This window comes from Ammospiza caudacuta, chromosome 5, assembly GCF_027887145.1.
Source record: "Ammospiza caudacuta isolate bAmmCau1 chromosome 5, bAmmCau1.pri, whole genome shotgun sequence".
In the NCBI taxonomy this organism is placed as follows: domain Eukaryota; kingdom Metazoa; phylum Chordata; class Aves; order Passeriformes; family Passerellidae; genus Ammospiza; species Ammospiza caudacuta.
The window spans coordinates 77,803,359-77,820,216 of NC_080597.1; the positions used below are offsets into that span (position 1 = coordinate 77,803,359).

At 65.0% G+C, this 16,858-nt stretch overlaps 2 protein-coding genes across 2 annotated transcripts; one reads left to right on the forward strand and one right to left on the reverse strand.

The window, feature by feature from the left end:
• The first annotated feature begins 23 nt into the window (after positions 1-23).
• LMF2 (lipase maturation factor 2) lies at positions 24-13,312 on the forward strand. Its single transcript, XM_058805986.1, has 15 exons — positions 24-284; positions 1,409-1,556; positions 1,610-1,863; positions 2,588-2,616; positions 3,552-3,748; positions 4,511-4,689; positions 6,260-6,398; positions 6,534-6,668; positions 6,763-6,868; positions 7,292-7,388; positions 7,463-7,645; positions 9,972-10,140; positions 10,937-11,048; positions 11,320-11,428; positions 12,205-13,312. Exons 1-15 carry the CDS (start codon positions 24-26, stop codon positions 12,529-12,531), a joined length of 2,445 nt encoding a protein of 814 aa, XP_058661969.1. The 3' UTR covers positions 12,532-13,312.
• Positions 13,313-13,403: 91 nt separating this feature from the next.
• MIOX (myo-inositol oxygenase) lies at positions 13,404-16,394 on the reverse strand. The gene is made up of 10 exons (XM_058805749.1): positions 16,366-16,394; positions 15,371-15,433; positions 15,153-15,233; positions 14,763-14,925; positions 14,621-14,688; positions 14,422-14,531; positions 14,260-14,327; positions 13,940-13,989; positions 13,738-13,850; positions 13,404-13,644 (listed from the first exon to the last, which is right to left on the reverse strand). Exons 1-10 carry the CDS (start codon positions 16,381-16,383, stop codon positions 13,536-13,538), a joined length of 843 nt encoding a protein of 280 aa, XP_058661732.1. The 5' UTR covers positions 16,384-16,394; the 3' UTR covers positions 13,404-13,535.
• Positions 16,395-16,858: the final 464 nt, after the last annotated feature.

Below are 16,858 nucleotides of genomic sequence, written 5' to 3' on the forward strand. Positions count from 1 at the left end.
GCGCGCCGCCGGGCCGGGCCGCCATGGCCGCCATGGGGGAGCTGGCGCGGCCGCGGGCGCTGTTCCTGGCCGGGCTGGCCGCCGTCTACATCGCCGCCTTCGGCTCCCTCTACGTGCAGATCCCCGGTACCGCGGCGGGCACTGCCGGGAGTGGGGCGGGGGAACCGGGACGGAGCCGCGAGTGGGGCCGGGGCATGCGGGATAGGCATGGGGGAATGGAGCAGAGCCGGGAGTGGGGCCGGGGCAACCGGGAGAGGGACGGGAGTGGGGCCGGGAGAACCAGGGTACGGATGGGAGTGGGGCCGGGGGAACCGGGAAAGGAATGGGAGTGGGGGTGGGGGAACGGGGACAGGGCTGGGGGAACCGGGACGGAGCGGGGAGTGGGGCCAGGAGAACCGGGATAGAGCCGGGACTGGGGCGGGGGAACCGGGATAGAGCCGGGACTGGGGCGGGGGAAACGGGATAGAGCCGGGACTGGGGCGGGGGAAACGGGATAGGGACGGGAGTGGGGCCAGGGGAACCGGGACTGTGCCGCAAGTGGGGCCAGGGGAACCGGGACAGGGATCGGAGCGGGGCCGGGAGAACCGGGATAGGGATGGGAGTGGGGCCGGAGGAGCCGGGATCGGGACCGGGGGAACCGGGACAGGGATCGGAGCGGGGCCGGGAGAACCGGGATGGGGACGGGAGTGGGACCGGGGAAAGCGGGACGGAGCTGGGAGTGGGGCCGGGAGAGCGGGATGGGGCCGGGGAACCGAGATAGGACCGGGAGTGGGGCTGGGGGAACCGGGGCAGAGCCGGGAGAGAGCTGGGGACGTGGCCGGTGGAGTCGAGCGGGATCGGGGTCGGGAGGGGACCGGCGGAGCCGGGGCAGGGACAGTCCGTGCCCGTCCCGCTGCCGGGCCGATCGCTCCGTATCCCCGTTATCTTTTCCCTCCTCCCGTTTCCCTCCCTCGTTTCCCCTTCCCGGGAGCACCGGCGGTCCCGGCGCGGCCCCGGTGTCCCTGAGCCGCAGCAGCCGCCACCGCCCGTCCCTTCCACGTGGCTCTGGCAGCTCCTGCCTCGCACCTGGGCCCTTCCCGGGGGCTGGAGGCAGGGGTGGCCGGGCTGGAGGCAGGGATTGAGGCCGGGTCGCGCTCCCGGTGCCTCGGGTTTGTCCCGGCAGCAGCGCCGGCTCCTCGGGGGACGTTCCGGGAATGTGGGGTTTATTGTGGGTGTTTCCTGGGAGTGCCGGCTTTTTCCCAGGAATGCCGCGGTTCTCGGGGAAATGTGCGGGTTTATGCCGGGCTTTCTCCCGGGAATGGCGGGTTTAAGCCGAGTTTTCCCTGGAGTGCCGGGTTTATGCCGGGCTTTCTCCCGGGAATGGCGGGTTTATTGCGGGCTTTCCCGGGCATGCCGTGTTTATTCCCAGTTTTCCCTGGCACGCCGTGCTCAATCCGTGTTGCCCCTGGCATGCCGGGTTTATTCCCGGTTCTCCCGGGCATGCGGGTTCGTGCCGCGCTCAATCCCGGTTCTCCCTGGCGTGCCGCGTTTAATCCGGGTGCTCTCCCTGGCATGCCGTGTGCATTCCCGGTTCTCCCTGCCGTTCCGTGCTCACTGCCCGTCCCCGCAGGGCTGTACGGCCGCGAGGGGCTGCTGCCGGCGCGGCGGGTGCTGCGGCTGAGCGGGAAGGGGCTGTGGGAGCAGCTGCGCGATGTCCCCACGCTGCTGTGGCTGGGGCCGCGCCTGGGGCTGGACACGGAGCAGGGCATGGAGCTGCTCTGCCTGCTGGGAATGCTGGCGGCGCTCGGCGCGCTGCTCTGCGACTGCCTGCGGGACTGCCTGGTGTTCGCCCTGCTCAGGATGTTCTACCTGTCACTGTACCAGGTGCGGGGACAGCGGGGACGGCGGGGGGTGGCTTGTCCTGCCAGCTCTTGGTGTGCCGGGGGGGCACAGTGATGGAATCAGGGAAGGATGGGGTGGGAAGGAGCTGTAAATCCCATCCCATTCCAGCCCCCATGGGCAGGGACACCTCACACTGTCCCAGGGTGATTCAGCCCGGCCTGGAGCTGCAGGGGGATGAGGGATGCAGGGACAGCACACAGGGAATGGCTCCCACTGCCAGAGGGATCTTGGCAGTGAGGAATTCCTGCCTGGGCTGGCATTGCCAGAGCAGCTGGGGCTGCCCCTGCATCCCTGGCAGTGCCCAAGGCCAGGCTGGGCACTGGGGCTGGAGCAGCCTGGCACAGTGGGAGGTGTCCCTGCCATGGCAGGGGTGGCACTGCAGGGGCTCTGGGGTCCCTTGCCACCCAAACCATCCCAGGATTCCCTGGATCCTCCCTGGTGTTGGGGCTGGAGCTCCCATGGGTCAGAGCTGGGTGTGGGGGAAGGAGGAGAAGGAGGAAGAGGAGGAGGTTTCACTTCCCTCTGAAATCAGGAATTAAGGAAGGACAGATGATCTGTATGAGGCCATCCCTCCCAAGGGGGCTGTCACCTCCCACTGCTCCCGTGCCAGGGGGCCCAGGGCTCTGTGCCCACCCCTCTCCCCATGGGGAAGGGTCTGGGGGTGTCAGACCCCCCAGCTGATCCCCACCCTGCTCCCTCTCCGCAGGTGGGCCAGGTGTTCCTGTACTTCCAGTGGTGAGTCAGGCAACCCCCCCTCACCTTTGGGGCTTTTGAGGGGCTCAGGGCTGGGGAACCGTCCTGGGCCCCCTGGGTGGGGGGCACAGAGGGTCCTGGGGAGTGGGTCGGGGGGCTCTGGGGGCCAGGGTGGGGGGCACAAGGGGCTGTGAGGACCAAGACAAGGGGCTGCCCAGGGGGCAGGGGACACAGTGGGGTGGGGGGCTCGGGGGACTGGGGTGAGGGGCACAGGGAGCTCTGGGAACTGGGCAGGGGATGTGGGGGGCTCGGGGGACTGGGGTCGGGGCACGGTGGGATGGGGAGCAGGGGGTGGCCGTGTCCCCAGCCCCACATACGGGGCACGGCCGTGTCCCCAGCCCCACATACGGGGCACGGCCCTGTCCCCAGCCCCACATACGGGGCACGGCCCTGTCCCCAGCCCCACATACAGGGCACACCTGTGTCCCCAGCCCCACATACAGGGCACGGCCGTGTCCCCAGCCCCACATACAGGGCACACCTGTGTCCCCAGCCCCACATACAGGACACACCTGTGTCCCCAGCCCCACATACAGGGCACACCTGTGTCCCCAGCCCCACATACAGGGCACGGCCGTGTCCCCAGCCCCACATACAGGGCACGGCCGTGTCCCCAGCCCCACATACAGGGCACGGCCGTGTCCCCAGCCCCACATACAGGGCACACCTGTGTCCCCAGCCCCACATACAGGGCACGGCCGTGTCCCCAGCCCCACATACAGGGCACGGCCGTGTCCCCAGCCCCACATACAGGGCACGGCCGTGTCCCCAGCCCCACATACAGGGCACACCTGTGTCCCCAGCCCCACATACAGGACACACCTGTGTCCCCAGCCCCACATACAGGGCATGCCCGTGTTCCCAGCCCCTGTGGGGTGCAGGGTGGGGGTCTCAGCCCTGTCCCCCCCATTCCCCAGGGACAGCCTGCTGCTGGAGGCCGGGTTCCTGGCCGTGCTGGTGGCCCCCCTGCGCCTGCTGCGCTGGGGGTCCCCGGCCTGGAGGCCCCACGATGCCGTCACCTTCTGGGCCGTGCGCTGGCTCCTCTTCCGCCTCATGTTCGCCTCGGGCGTGGTGAAGCTCACCAGCCGCTGCCCCACCTGGTGGGGGCTCACAGGTGAGGGGGGCTCAGCTACTGGGGAGAATCCCCCAGTTTTAGGGGTTGTGAAGCTCCTGAGCTGCTGCCCCGCATGGGGGGATCGCAGGGGTGCAGGTTTGAGGGTTCAGGTGTTGGTGAGTGATGCAGGTTTGGGGTTTCGGCTGTCGGGGGGCTCACAGGTGAAGGGTGCAGGTTTGGGGGCTCAGGTGTTGTTAAGGGTGTGAAGCTTTGGGGGTTCAGTCACTAGCCTGGAATTCCAGTGAATTATTGGGAAGTAGAATATGGAAAGGCCCCCTATGCCGCCTCAGTTCTGAGGTACAGTTTAATTTGGATTTTTCTGCAAAGAAGGTTTTTCCTATTTAGTACTGATTCTATTCCGCAATGGGGAAAAATCTCTATTAGCCTGGAATTCCAGGGAATTTTTGGGAAGCAGGTTATGGAAAGCCCTCCCAAAGCCTGCTGTGTGCCCCAGCCCCAAGATACCACTTAATTCTGAATTCCAATTCTGGAATTCCCAGAATTGCTTGTAGTCTGCAATGGGAAAAACTGGCATTAACCCCAAATTAGGTTCAGTTTTTGGGAAGTAGATTATGGAAGTCCTCCCAAAGTCCCCTGTATCCCCCAGCCCCAAGATACCCCTTCATTTGGAACCATTTTTGCCCCGAGAAGCTTTTCCGTGGTTAGCACTGGTTATACTCTGCAATGGCAAAAGCCGGGATTACCCAGGATTGGGGTGAATCTTTGGGATTTTTGTCGAGCCCCCGTTTCTGTGCCCCCCAGCTCTGACGTACCACTACGAGACGCAGTGCATCCCCACGCCGGGGGCGTGGCTGGCACACCAGCTGCCCGTGTGGTTCCAGAAGCTCAGCGTGGTGGCCACCTACGTCATCGAGGTGGCCGTGCCCGTGCTCTTCTTCGCGCCCCTGCGCCGCCTGCGCCTCTTCGCCTTCTACTGCCAGGTGGGACTGGGCACTGCGTCCAGGGGCTGGGCTGGAGTGGGCGTCCTGCACTTCAGAGGGGCTGCTGCAGGGGTTTTGGTTTGGTTATTTGGGATTTCATTGGTTTGGGGATTTTTTGGATTGTGTGGTAGTGAGTGTGAAGGGTTTAATGTTTGTTAATTACTGGTGCACTCGCTTTTTGTTGATTTGAGGTTTTATTAATTTTGGGATTTTTTTGGGTGGAGTGCTAGTGAGTGTGATGGGTTTAGTGTTGGGTAATTATTAGTGTATCTACTTTTTGTTGATTTCAGATTTTATTAATTTTAAGATTTTTCATCTGCTAATCACTGTGAAGGATTTAGTGTTAGTTAATTACTGGTGTATTCACTTTTTGTTAATTTGGGATTTTATTACTTTTGGGATTTTTTTGGTGTTGTACTAGTGAGTGTGGTGGATTTAGTATTCATTAATCATTAGTGTATTCACTTTTTATTAGTTTGGGATTTTATTAATTTTGGGATTTTTTGGGGTGGTGTGCTAGTGAGTGTACTGGGTTTAGTGTTGGTTAATTACTGGTGTATTCACTTTTTGTTAATTTGGGATTTTATTAATTTTGGGATTTTTTGGGGTGGTGTGCTAGTGAGTGTACTGGGTTTAGTGTTGGTTAATTACTGGTGTATTCACTTTTTGTTAATTTGGGATTTTATTAATTTTGGGATTTTTTGGGTGGTGTGCTAGTGAGTGTGGTGGGTTTAATGTTCGTTAATTACGGGTGTGCTCACTTGGTTGATTTCAGATTTTATTAAGATTTTTTGGGTAGTTGCTAGTGAGTGCAGTGGGTTTAATGCTGGGTAGTTACTAGTGTATTTGCTTGTTGTTAATTTGTGTTTTTATTAATTTTGGGATTTTTTGGGTGGTGTGCTAATTGCTGTGGAGGGTTTAGTGCTGGGTAATTACTGGTGTGCTCACTTTTTGTTAATTCAGTATTTTATTAATTTGGGGAGTTTTTGGGTGTTGTACTAGTGAGTGTGGTGGATTTAATGTACTGCTGTACTCACTCTGTTAATTCAGGATTTTATTAATTTTGGGATTTTTTTTGTGTGGTATGCTAGTGAATGTACTGGGTTTAGTGTTGGTTAATTACTGGTGTATTCACTCTGTTAATTTGGGATTTTATTAATTTTGGGATTTTTTTAGGTGGTGTACTAGTGGGTGTGGTGGGTTTAATGTTCATTAATTACCGGTGTATCACTTTTTGTTAATTTGGGATTTTATTAATTTTAAGATTTTTTTGTGTGGTGTGCTAATGAGTGTGGTGGGTTTAGTGTTGGTTAATTATTAGTGTATTCACTTTTTGTTGTGAGATAGGATTAGTAGGAAGGTAAAGCAGGTTTAAAACTTTAAAAGGACATAAAGAAAAATGTGTGTCTGTGACAGCCCTGGGTCTCTTTGTGCCCGGGGGTCCCCATGGGGGCCTCTCCAGGGCTGGGGCTGGCACTGGGAGTTGAGGTGCCCGCACTGGAGGTGCTGCTCAGGTGTGCCCAGTGTCCTCTGTCCCTGTGACACCCCAAATCCCCCCTGTGCCCCCCAGGTCCTGCTGCAGGTCCTCATCATCCTCACGGGCAACTACAACTTCTTCAACGTGCTGACCATCGTGCTGGCCTTCTCCCTGCTGGACGAGGAGCACGTGGGGCGCTGGCTGGGCCGGCCCCGCGGGAGGCAGGGCAACGGTGAGACCCCAGGCTGGGGAGGGGAGGGGGCATTCCTGGGGACAGGGGACGCTGTGGGAGCTGCCACACTCAGCCCAGGGCAGGGGCTGTGCCCAGGGGGGCCCCAGGCAGGCTCTGACCCCCTCTGTGCCCCAGGCTGGCCCCCCAGCCTGCGCTCAGTGCTGGGCACGCTGCTGGAGCTCTGCACCTACGGGCTCCTGCTCTGCTGGACCGTGCACTACTTCGGCCTGGAGCTGGACTGGGACAAGAAACTGCTGGACTCCAAAGTGGGTACGTGCCAGGGCACAGCTGTGTGCCCCTCCCTGGGCACAGGGGCTGTCCCTGACCCATGTCTGTCCCTGACCCACGTCTGTCCCCCCTGCAGCCTTCACCTACCACGAGTTCACCATGTGGCTGCGCACGGTGACACTGCCACTCGTGGGGGTGGCCTCCCTGTCCCTGTCCTGGGAGATCCTCGTGGCCATGTACCGGTGCGTGTGGGGGACACTGGGGTGTTTCCAGGGGTGTGGGGGACACTGAGGTGATCCCAGCGGTGTGGGGGACACCAGGGTGTTTCCAGGGGTGTGGGGGACACCGAGGTGCCCTTGAGGCGTGTGGGGGGCATCGGGGTGTCCCCAGGGATGTGGGTGAAACCAGGGTGTCCCCAGGGGTGTAGGGGGACACTGGGGTGGTCCCAGGGGTGTGGGTTAAATCAGGGTGCCCCCAGGGGTGTAGGTGGAATTGAGGTGCCCCCAGGGGCGTTGGGGACACTGAGGTGACACCCTGGGAGCTGGGAAGGGGTGACCCTGCTCTGTGATTTAAGCTGTCAGATAGAGTGTGGGAGGATTTTAACCCCCCAAACCGGGGGGGCTGAGCCTCTTTGCCCCCATAACCCCCCGTTTGTGCCCCCCCAGCTGTGCCTGTGTCCGGGGATGCTTCTGGAAGCTCTGGGCCACCCTGCAGTGGGCCATCATGGCCTCGGCCACCGTGGGCCTGTTCGCCGTTAGCCTGGTGAGGCCTGGGGGCCGGGGGGCACTGGGCACCCCCAAACCCCCCAGGCCCTGACAGAGCCCCCTGCCCCCCAGGTGCCCTTCACCTACATCGAGCACGAGTCCAACGGGAAGCTGTGGCCCGGCATCCACCAGATGTTCGGGGCCGTGGAGCGATTCCAGGTGGTCAATTCCTACGGGCTCTTCCGCAGGATGACCGGCGTGGGCGGCCGGCCCGAGGTCATCCTGGAGGGCAGCTACGACGGGCACAGCTGGACGGTGAGCCTGGGCTGGGCACGGCAGTGGGCACAGAGCCTGGGCTGGGCACGGCAGTGGGCACAGAGCCTGGGATGGGCACGGCAGTGGGCACAGAGTCTGGGATGGGCACGGCAGTGGGCACAGAGCCTGGGATGGGCACAGGAATGGGCAGAGTTGGATGGTGAGCCTGGGCTGGGCACGGCAGTGGGCGCAGAGTCTGGGCTGGGCAGGGGAATGGGCACAGAGCCTGGGATGGGCACGGCAGTGGGCACAGAGCCTGGGGTGGGCACGGCAGTGGGCACAGAGCCTGGGATGGGCATGGGAATGGGCAGAGCTGGACGGTGAGCCTGGGCTGGGCACTGCTGGGCACAGCTGGACGGTGAGCCTGGCATGGGAATGGGCACAGAGCCTGGGATGGGCACGGGAATGGGCAGAGCTGGACGGTGAGCCTGGGCTGGGCACGGCAGTGGGCACAGAGCCTGGGGTGGGCGTGGGAATGGGCAGAGCTGGACGGTGAGCCTGGGCTGGGCACGGCAGTGGGCACAGAGCCTGGGGTGGGCACGGGAATGGGCAGAGCTGGACGGTGAGCCTGGGCTGGGCACTGCTGGGCACAGCTGGACGGTGAGCCTGGCATGGGAATGGGCACAGAGCCTGGGATGAGCATGGGAATGGGCACAGCTGGACGGTGAGCCTGGGCTGGGCGCAGGAATCGGCACAGAGCCTGGGATGGGCGTGGGAATGGGCACAGAGCCTGAGATGGGAATGGGCACAGCTGGACGGTGAGTCTGGGCTGGGCACGGGAACAGGCACAGCTAAACACAGAATCTGGGCTAGGCATGGCTGGGCACAGCTGGATGGTGAGTCTGGGCTTGGCACAGCTGGACATAGTCTGGGCTGGGCACGGGAACGGGCACAGAGTCTGGGCTGGGCACGGGAACAGGCACAGCTGGATGGTGAGTCTGGGCTCGGCACAGCTGGACATAGTCTGGGCTGGGCACAGGAACGGGCACAGCTGGATGGGGAGTCTGGGCTGGGCATGGCTGGGCACAGCTGGACACAGAGTCTGGGGGCTGGGCACATCTGGACACTGAGCCAAGGGTGGGGACACAGAATCAGGGTTGGGAAGGGGCTCTGAGCTCATGCAGTCCCAAGGCCCAGTTCTTCCTGCCAAAGAATTGCCCTGGAGCTCCTCCTGCCAAGGGCAAGGGGCAGCAGAGGGCAGGAGCAGGGAATGGTGCAGTTGGCCTGGTTGGAACATGGGGATCGTGGGGTCCAAACATGCCCAGCACTGCCAGGGCCACCACTGCCTGTGTCCCCTGCAAGTGCCACATCCATGACTTTGAATTCTCTCTGGGGGTTGGAGGCTCCAGCCTGTGCCAGGCCTGGGGACCTCTTTCCAGGAGGAATTTTCCAATATCCAACCTAAACCTTCCCTGCTGCAACCCGAGGCTGTTTCCTCTCATCCTGTCCCTCGCTGGGATGGAGTCACCCTGGGTCCTTGTTCTGAGGCTGTGGTGACCCTGGGCAGGACCAGGCCCTTGGTTGGATCGGGTTCTGGAGGTGTCCTGCCCCAGAATCCTGGGATTTTGGGTGGGAATGTCCTTTCCCTGGGTCTGAGGTGACCCCAAGGAGGATGAGACACATGGTTGGGTCAGCTGTGGTTGGTGCTGCCCCTGTCACAAAATCCAGGGATTTTGGGTGGGAATGGTCTTTTCCTGAGGTTGTGGTGACCATGGACAGAACCGTGCCCATGGCTGGATCAGGTTCCAGAGGTGTCCCTTTTACAGAATCCCGGGATTTTGGGTGGCAATGTCCCTTTCCTGGGCTGAGGTGGCCCTGGCTGGGGCTGGGTTCCAGAGTGTCCCTGTCACAGAATCCCGGGATTTTGGGTGGCAATGTCCCTTTCCTGTGCTGAGGTGACTCTGGGCCCTGGCTGGGGCTGGGTTGGTGTCCCTTTTACAGAATCCTGGGATTTTGGGTGGCAGTGTCCCTTTCCTGGGGCTGAGGTGACTCCAGGCCCTGGCTGGGGCTGGATTCCAGAGTGTCCCTGTCACAGAATCCCGGGATTTTGGGTGGCAGTGTCCCTTTCGTGGGCTGGGGCGGCTCCGGGCCCTGGCTGGGGCTGGGTTCCAGAGTGTCCCTGTCACAGAATCCCGGGATTTTGGGTGGCAATGTCCCTTTCCTGTGCTGAGGTGGCCCTGGCTGGGGCTGGGTTCCAGAGTGTCCCTGTCACAGAATCCCGGGATTTTGGGTGGCAGTGTCCCTTTCCTGGGCTGGGGCGGCTCCGGGCCGTGGCTGGGGCTGGGTGTCCCTGTCCCCGTTGCCATGGCAGCCGTTCCGTCCCCAGGAGATCGAGTTCATGTACAAGCCCGGGAACGTGAGCGCGGCCCCGGCCGTGGTGGCCCCGCACCAGCCCCGCCTGGACTGGCAGCTCTGGTTCGCCGCCCTCGGGCCCCACCAGAGCAGCCCCTGGTTCAGCGCCCTGGTGCTGCGCCTGCTGCAGGGACAGCCCGACGGTCAGACACACGGACAGGGGACACGGGGGCTGGGGATGGGAGACATGGAGGGTGGGGACAGGGGACACAGGGGGCTGGGGGCTTGGGGGGCTGGTGCTCTGGGGACAGGAGACATGGGGGACAGGAGACATGGGGGACAGGGGGCTCTGGGGACAGGGGGCTCTGGGGCTGGGGACGGGGGACACGGAGGTTGGGGGCTCTGGTGACAGGGGACATGGGGGAAAGGGGACATGGGGGCTTTGGGGACAGGGGACACAGGGGCTGGGGACATGGAGGGCTGGGGGGACAGGGGCCACAGGACACGGGCTGGGGGCTCTAGGGACAGGGGTCACAGGAGCTGGGGGCTCTGGGGACAGGGGACACAAGGGCTGGGTGGCTCTGGGGACAGAGGACACAAGGGCTGGGGGAACAGGGGACACGGGGGCTGGGTACAAGGAGCAGGGGGGCTGAGGGCTCTGGGGATGGGGGCACTGGGGACAGAGGACATGGGAGGCTGGGGGGTCTGGTGACTGAGGACAGGGTCACCGGGGCCTGGGGGCTCTGGGGACAGGGGACACAGGGGGCTGGGGCCTCTGGAGACCCAGGGTGTGATGGGACCTCCCCAGCATTGGTGCCACCATGGTTTTAGGGTGTCCCTGTTTGGGTTTGGGGTGTCCCTGGATGGATTTAGGGTGTCCCCACAGCCTTGGAGGTGTCCATGACTGGGTTATTCCCACAGCCCTGGGGGTGTCCCCAGGTGTGTTTGGGTGTCCCTGTTTGGGTTTGGGGTGTCCCCATCTGTGCCCCTGTCCCGCAGTGATCCGCCTGGTGCAGACAGACGAGTCCCGGTACCCGTTCCACGCCCGCCCGCCCACCTTCCTGCGGGCCCAGCTCTACAAGTACTGGTTCACATCCCCCAGCGAGGCCAGGTGAGCGGGGAGGGGCCCCTGTGCCCCCAGCCCGGGCTCGGGGGGGGGTTGGGGTCACCTGAGCCCCCAGCCCGGCCTGGGAGGGTTTGGGTCACTGAGCCCCCTGTGCCCCCAGCCCGGCCCTGGGGGGGGTTGGTTTGGGGTCACTGAGCCCCCTGTGCCCCCAGCCCGGCCCTGGGGGGGGTTGGTTTGGGGTCACTGAGCCCCCTGTGCCCCCAGCCTAGCCCTGGGGGGGGTTGGTTTGGGGTCACTGAGCCCCCTGTGCCCCCAGCCCAGGCCCAGCTCCGTGGTGGCGGCGGCAGCACGTGCAGGAGTTCTTCCCATCCGTGTCCCTGGGAGATCCCACGCTGGAGTCCCTGCTCAGCCAGCACGGCCTCAAGGTGGGCACGGCGTGACCCCTCCCTGGGCTCTGAGACCCTCCCTGGCTCCTGACCCTGTCCTTCAACACCCCTGACCCCCTGCCACGGTCCTGACCCCCCTTCCCTTGCCCCCAGCTGTCTCCCTGACCCTATTCCACTGCTCGTGACCCTCTGTTCTTTCACCTTGATCCCCTTGCCTCACCCTTAACCCCCCCAAGCCCCCTTCCCTCTCCCCTGACTCATTTTGTTGCCCCCTGACCCTCTTCCCCCACCCTGACCCCTTTTTCAGCCCCTGATGCCCCCTTCCCTCACCCCTGACCCCCATCCCTCTCTCTCCCTGGACCCTGACCCCTTTCCCATCCCTTGTTCCCCTGGCCCCACCTCCCTCCCTGAGCCCCTTCACTTGCCCTGACCCCTTTTCTTAGCCCTTGACCCCATTCCCCCATTCCCCCACCCTGATCCCCTTTATCAGCCCCTGATCCCCCCTTCCCTTACCCCTGACCCTCTTCCCTCCCTCACCCTGATCCCTCACCCTGATCCCCTTTTTCAACCCCTGGCCCTTTTCCCTCACCTCCAATCCTTTCCCCACCTCAACCTCATTTTTTCTCCAAGACAATCCCCCCTGATCCCATTCTCCCCAAGACAAGCCCCCTGACCCCTTTCCCCCCCAGGACAATCCCCCTGACCCCCTCTCCCCCTGCCCCCTTTCCCCCCCAGGACAATCCCCCTAACCCATTTCCCCCTGCCCCCTTTCCCCCCCAGGACAATCCCCCTGACCCATTTCCCCTTGCCCCCAGGACAAGCCCCCCGTTCGCCGCCGGGCCGAGGCGCTGCTGCCGCGCCTGCTGAGCTCCGTGCGCCGCCTGTGCCAGCCCGTGTCGGGCCCCGCCCTGCTCTGGTCCCTCTACCTGGTGGCGGCCACCGCGGGGCTGCTGCGGGCCCTGGCCCGCCGGGGGCCGCCCCCCGCCCGCCACAAAGGGGCCCGGGACCGGGGGGAGCGCAACGGGGCCCGGGGCACCGAGGGGACGCGGGGCACAGAGGGGGCGCGCACCGAGGGGACACGGGGCACGGGCGCAGAGGGGGCACGGCCCGAGGGCCGGCAGGCCAACAAGAAGAAGAAGTAGCCCCCAGAGCCCCCCAAAAATGGGGGGCAGGGAGGGAGTCCCCGGCTGGGGGGGCAGCGCTTGTTGGACCCCAGCCCGGGCCAGTGCCTTCAGCACGGTGTGGCCATGTGGGGTGGGGACACTGCCAGGCCTTGGGGACACCTCCCACTGCCTGTGGGGACACAGCCAGGCCTTGGGGACACCTCCCACTGCCTGTGGGGACACAGCCAGGCCTTGGGGACACCTCCCGCTGCTACCTGGGGACACAGCCAGGCCTTGGGGACACCTCCCACTGCCTGTGGGGACACAGCCAGGCCTTGGGGACACCTCCCGCTGCTACCTGGGGACACAGCCAGGCCTTGGGGACACCTCCCACTGCTACCTGGGGACACCTCCCCAGTGTCCAGGCACTCCTGGGGACCCCTCCCTATGGCTCGGGGGCTGCTTGGGGACGTGTCCCAGTGTCTGGGGACCCGGCCCAAATGCCCGGGGACCCCTTGGGAACCTGGCCCCAATGTCGAGGGACCCCTCCCCAGTACCCAGGGGCCCCTTGGGGACCCCTCCAGGCTCCACAGTGTGGGGGCTCAGCACAGGTCAGGGGCTCAGGGCGGGTGGGGGCTCTGTGCCCGCGGGCTGGGGCAGTTTGGGCAGTGCCAGCCCTCCGGTTACCCTGCCCAGCCCCTCAGGTCACTTTGGGGTCCCCCCTGGCACTTTGGGGTGCTCCTCCCTGCGGGCTCTGCCCATCTCATGGTTCCCCCTGCCCGGCTCAGCCCGAGCCCAGAGCTTTCCTATAATTTTCTAATTAAAGCCTTTGACATTCCAACCCTGCAGCTCTCCTGGATTTGGGATATGGGGGGTCCTGTGGGGAGGGGGACTGGCACGGGGGTGCAGCAGAGCAGGTTTATTGTGGAGCCCTAGGGCAGGGTCTGGGGGTGCTGTGGGGGGCCCGGCAGGGTTTAGGGGTCCCAGCAGGGTTCGGGGGGGGCTCAGCAGGGTTCGGGGGTCCCCCCTGCAGGACGGGGGCGTCACCAGCAGAGCTGCCCCGGGCAGTATTTGTCGATGAGGCCCTGGTAGTAAGCGCGGAGCTGCTGCACGTCGGGCAGCTCCTCCTGCTTGGTGTACAGGTCGAACTTGCTGCGGGGGCAAACGGGGGGTCAGGGCGGGGGGCTGCACCCCCCAAAGCCTCGGGGGGCCCGGCCGAGCCCCCAGACCCCCCCTGGCACACACTTGAGCTCGCGGAGCCAGGGCAGCATGCGGCGATCCTCCTCCGAGCACAGGTGCCCGTAGTCACCGTGGGCGTGCCAGGGGTAGAAGGAGTGGAAGCGAACCATGTAGAAGGCCTGGCGTGGGGGGGACGCGGGGTTAGGGTGCTCCCCCCGCACCCCCAAACCCCCCGGGGGTCCCCGAGCCCCCCCCAGGCTGAGCTCACCTCCTTGGGCAGGGCGAACTTGTTGAACTTCATCACTTGGTACATGTACTCTGAAAAGGGGGGTGGGCGTGGGGAGGGGCTGGACCCCCACCGGGGAGGGACCCCGAGAGGTGCAGAGCCCCCCCAGAGTCACAGAGCCCCCCCAGGAGCTGCAGCCCCCCAAAGAGCAGCCCCTGCCCCACGCCAAGGGCTGCAGCCCATGCGAAGGGGGCAGTGGGGAGGGGGGGTTCAGCACAGCCCCGGGGGGCACCAGAGCCCCGTTCAGGGCAGGGGCTGCTGCCCCCAGGAAGGGAACCCTCCCCTCAGCCCCCCAAACTCACCATCGTGGCCCCAGGACATGAGGACGTTGTCCAGGCCACAGCCGGGCTGGTACATCCCGTACTCGGTGCTGGGGATGGGGTGGGGATTGAGGGGCTGGACCCCCCCCTGCAGCCCAGCCGGGCCGGGGGTGCAGCCCCCAACCCCCCGGGGGTCCCGCTCACCTGTACCGGGGGTCTTTGGTGTCGGGGTTCTCGTGGAAGGTGGAGTCCCCGTACACCACCGACTTCTGCACCTTGCAGCCCACCGGGAAGGTGTCCCCGACCACGGCCCACTGCGGGGGGCACGGGGGTCACAGCGCCCCCCGAGGGCTCCCCGGCCGCGGGGGGACCCCCCGAGCCCCCTCCCCGCCGTGCCGCTCACCTGGGGCTCCCCGAACAGCACCAGCACCTTGCCCAGGTCGTGCAGGAGCCCCACGAGGTGGAACCAGTCTGGGGGGACAGGCGGGGCCGTGTCACCCCCGGGCCGGGCACCCGGCGGGGCACAGGGCGGGTTCCGGCCCCACCTTTGTCGGGGTGCGCCCGGCGGATCCCCTCGGCCGTCTGGAAGGCGTGGAAGGAGTTGGGGAAATCCACGTCGGGGTCCGACTCGTCCACGAGCTGGTCCAGCAGCTCCAGCGCCTCCATCACGCTCATCCTCCGCTGCGAGCAGGAGCCGTACTGGGCGCTCTGGGGACGGCGACACGTGGCGACAGCGCCATCCCCTGCCAGCCCCGGGGGCCGGTGCCCCTCGGTGCCCCCACACGGGCTGGCATGGGCGGCGGGGCTGGGACACCCCCGCTGTGGTGACACCGGGGGACCCGGGGTGATACCGGGGGACCCGGGGTGATACCGGGGGACAGGGGGTGACACCGAGGGACAGGGGGTGACACCGGGGGACCCGGGGCCGTTCGCACCTTCCTGCGGACGAACTCCACGGTCTGGTGCGTGTGCATGAGCCGGTAGGTGTTGTACACGCGGTCGATCAGCTTCCCCTCCTGCGGGGCAGCACCGGGGCTGGGGGCGCTCCGGGGGCTCCCCCCGTGTCCCCGCACCCTGCCCGGTGCTCTGGGGACAGCCGGAGCCGCGGGACCCGCCCGGTTGGGGACCCCCGCCCCCCGGGACCCCCACTCACGGTGTAGTTGCGGAACTCGCTCTTGGCCTTGCCGGGCTGCGGCTCCTCGGAGGAGTCGGGGCCCTGCGGGGAACGGGAATCAGGGGGACCCGCGTGGGGACCGAGGGACGGGGACAGGGGACAGGGATGGGGGACAGGGACAGAGCGGCTCAGGGGGACCCGCGTGGGGACCGAGGGACGGGGACAGGGACAGGGGACAGGGACCGGAGCGCCTCAGGGGTCCCATGGGGCACCGCGGGACAGGGACAGAGGGATCAGGGGTCCCATCCTGCCCCCGGGATGGGGACAGGGGACAGGGACAGAGGGATCAGGGGTCCCATCCTGCCCCCGGGATGGGGACAGGGGACAGGGACAGAGGGGATCGGGGTCCTGTCCTGTCCTGCTCCTCTGGCCGAGGCTCTGCGGGACAGGGACAGGAGGTTGGGGACGGGGGACACTGGCGCCAAGGAGAGACCTGGTCGTGTGGGATCACACTGTTACACTTTGTCACACACTATCACACACTGCCGCACAATGTCACACTTTGTCACACGGTGTCACACTTTGTCACACACTATCGCACACTATCACCGTGTCACACGGTGTCACATGGTGTCACAGATCACCACACACTGTCCCCCGGGGCACAGACGGATCTGGGGGTGCCATCCCCGATCCCTGGGGGGGTCCAGCCCCGGCTGTCCCTAGATGGGGACAGCGGTCCAGGGGTCCTTGTTGGGGGTCTCTGCCCAGCCCCACGGGTGCTGTGGGACACCCCTCGGGCTGGCCCTGTCCCCACAACCCTGCCCAGGGTGGGGGCAGCTCCCTGTCGCCTCGGGACCCCCCAAGTTGGGACCCTTTGGGGTGGGGTGGGGGGGCACCCCACAGCAGGGGCGACATCGCCAAGGGGTCCCTCTGTCCCTGGGTTTGGGGTGGCCCGGGTGTGTCTGTCCCGTGCCGCCCCCCCCCCCCAGGTGTGTCTGTCCCCCCCCGGTGGAGCCCCCCGCCCCGCTCACCTCCTGCAGGCTGCTCATGCTGGGGCTGGGGGCTCCGGGGCTGGGGGCGGCCGCCTCAGCCCCGCTTTTATGGCGGGGGTGGCGCGGGGGGCCCGCCCGGCGCCGCGGGGACAATGGGTGACAATCGGTGACCAGTTAACCCGCCCCGGTTAATGTTTGACCCCCGCCCGCCGGGGGGGGGGGGGGCTGGGGACCCCCGGGCCGGCCCCGAGCTGGGGACCCCCGGGTGGGGCCGCGAGTGACCCCGCAGGGACACGGGGAGAGGAACCGGCCCTGGGGACACAGCGGGGACACCGGGATGGCGCTGCCCCGGGGAGGCGATGGCACGGGTGTGACACGGCACGGGCTGGCACGGGTGGGCATGGACACGTGTGGGCACGGCCAGGACAGGGCACAGACGCGGCCGGACATGGGCACGTGTGGGCATAACCAGGCACAGACACGTGTGGGCACAGGCACAGACACACATGTGTGTGCCCCCACTGTCCCCACG

Coding starts and splice junctions, on each gene's coding strand:
- LMF2 (XM_058805986.1), top strand. CDS start 24: ATGGCCGCCATGGGGGAGCTGGCGCGGCCGCGGGCGCTGTTCCTGGCC. Junction 1,864..2,587: donor TCTACCTGTCACTGTACCAG/GTGCGGGGACAG, acceptor CCCTCTCCGCAG/GTGGGCCAGGTGTTCCTGTA. Junction 2,617..3,551: donor GTGTTCCTGTACTTCCAGTG/GTGAGTCAGGCA, acceptor CCCATTCCCCAG/GGACAGCCTGCTGCTGGAGG.
- MIOX (XM_058805749.1), bottom strand. Junction 14,926..15,152: donor TGGAGTTCGTCCGCAGGAAG/GTGCGAACGGCC, acceptor CGCCGTCCCCAG/AGCGCCCAGTACGGCTCCTG. Junction 14,689..14,762: donor CCGGGCGCACCCCGACAAAG/GTGGGGCCGGAA, acceptor CTGTCCCCCCAG/ACTGGTTCCACCTCGTGGGG.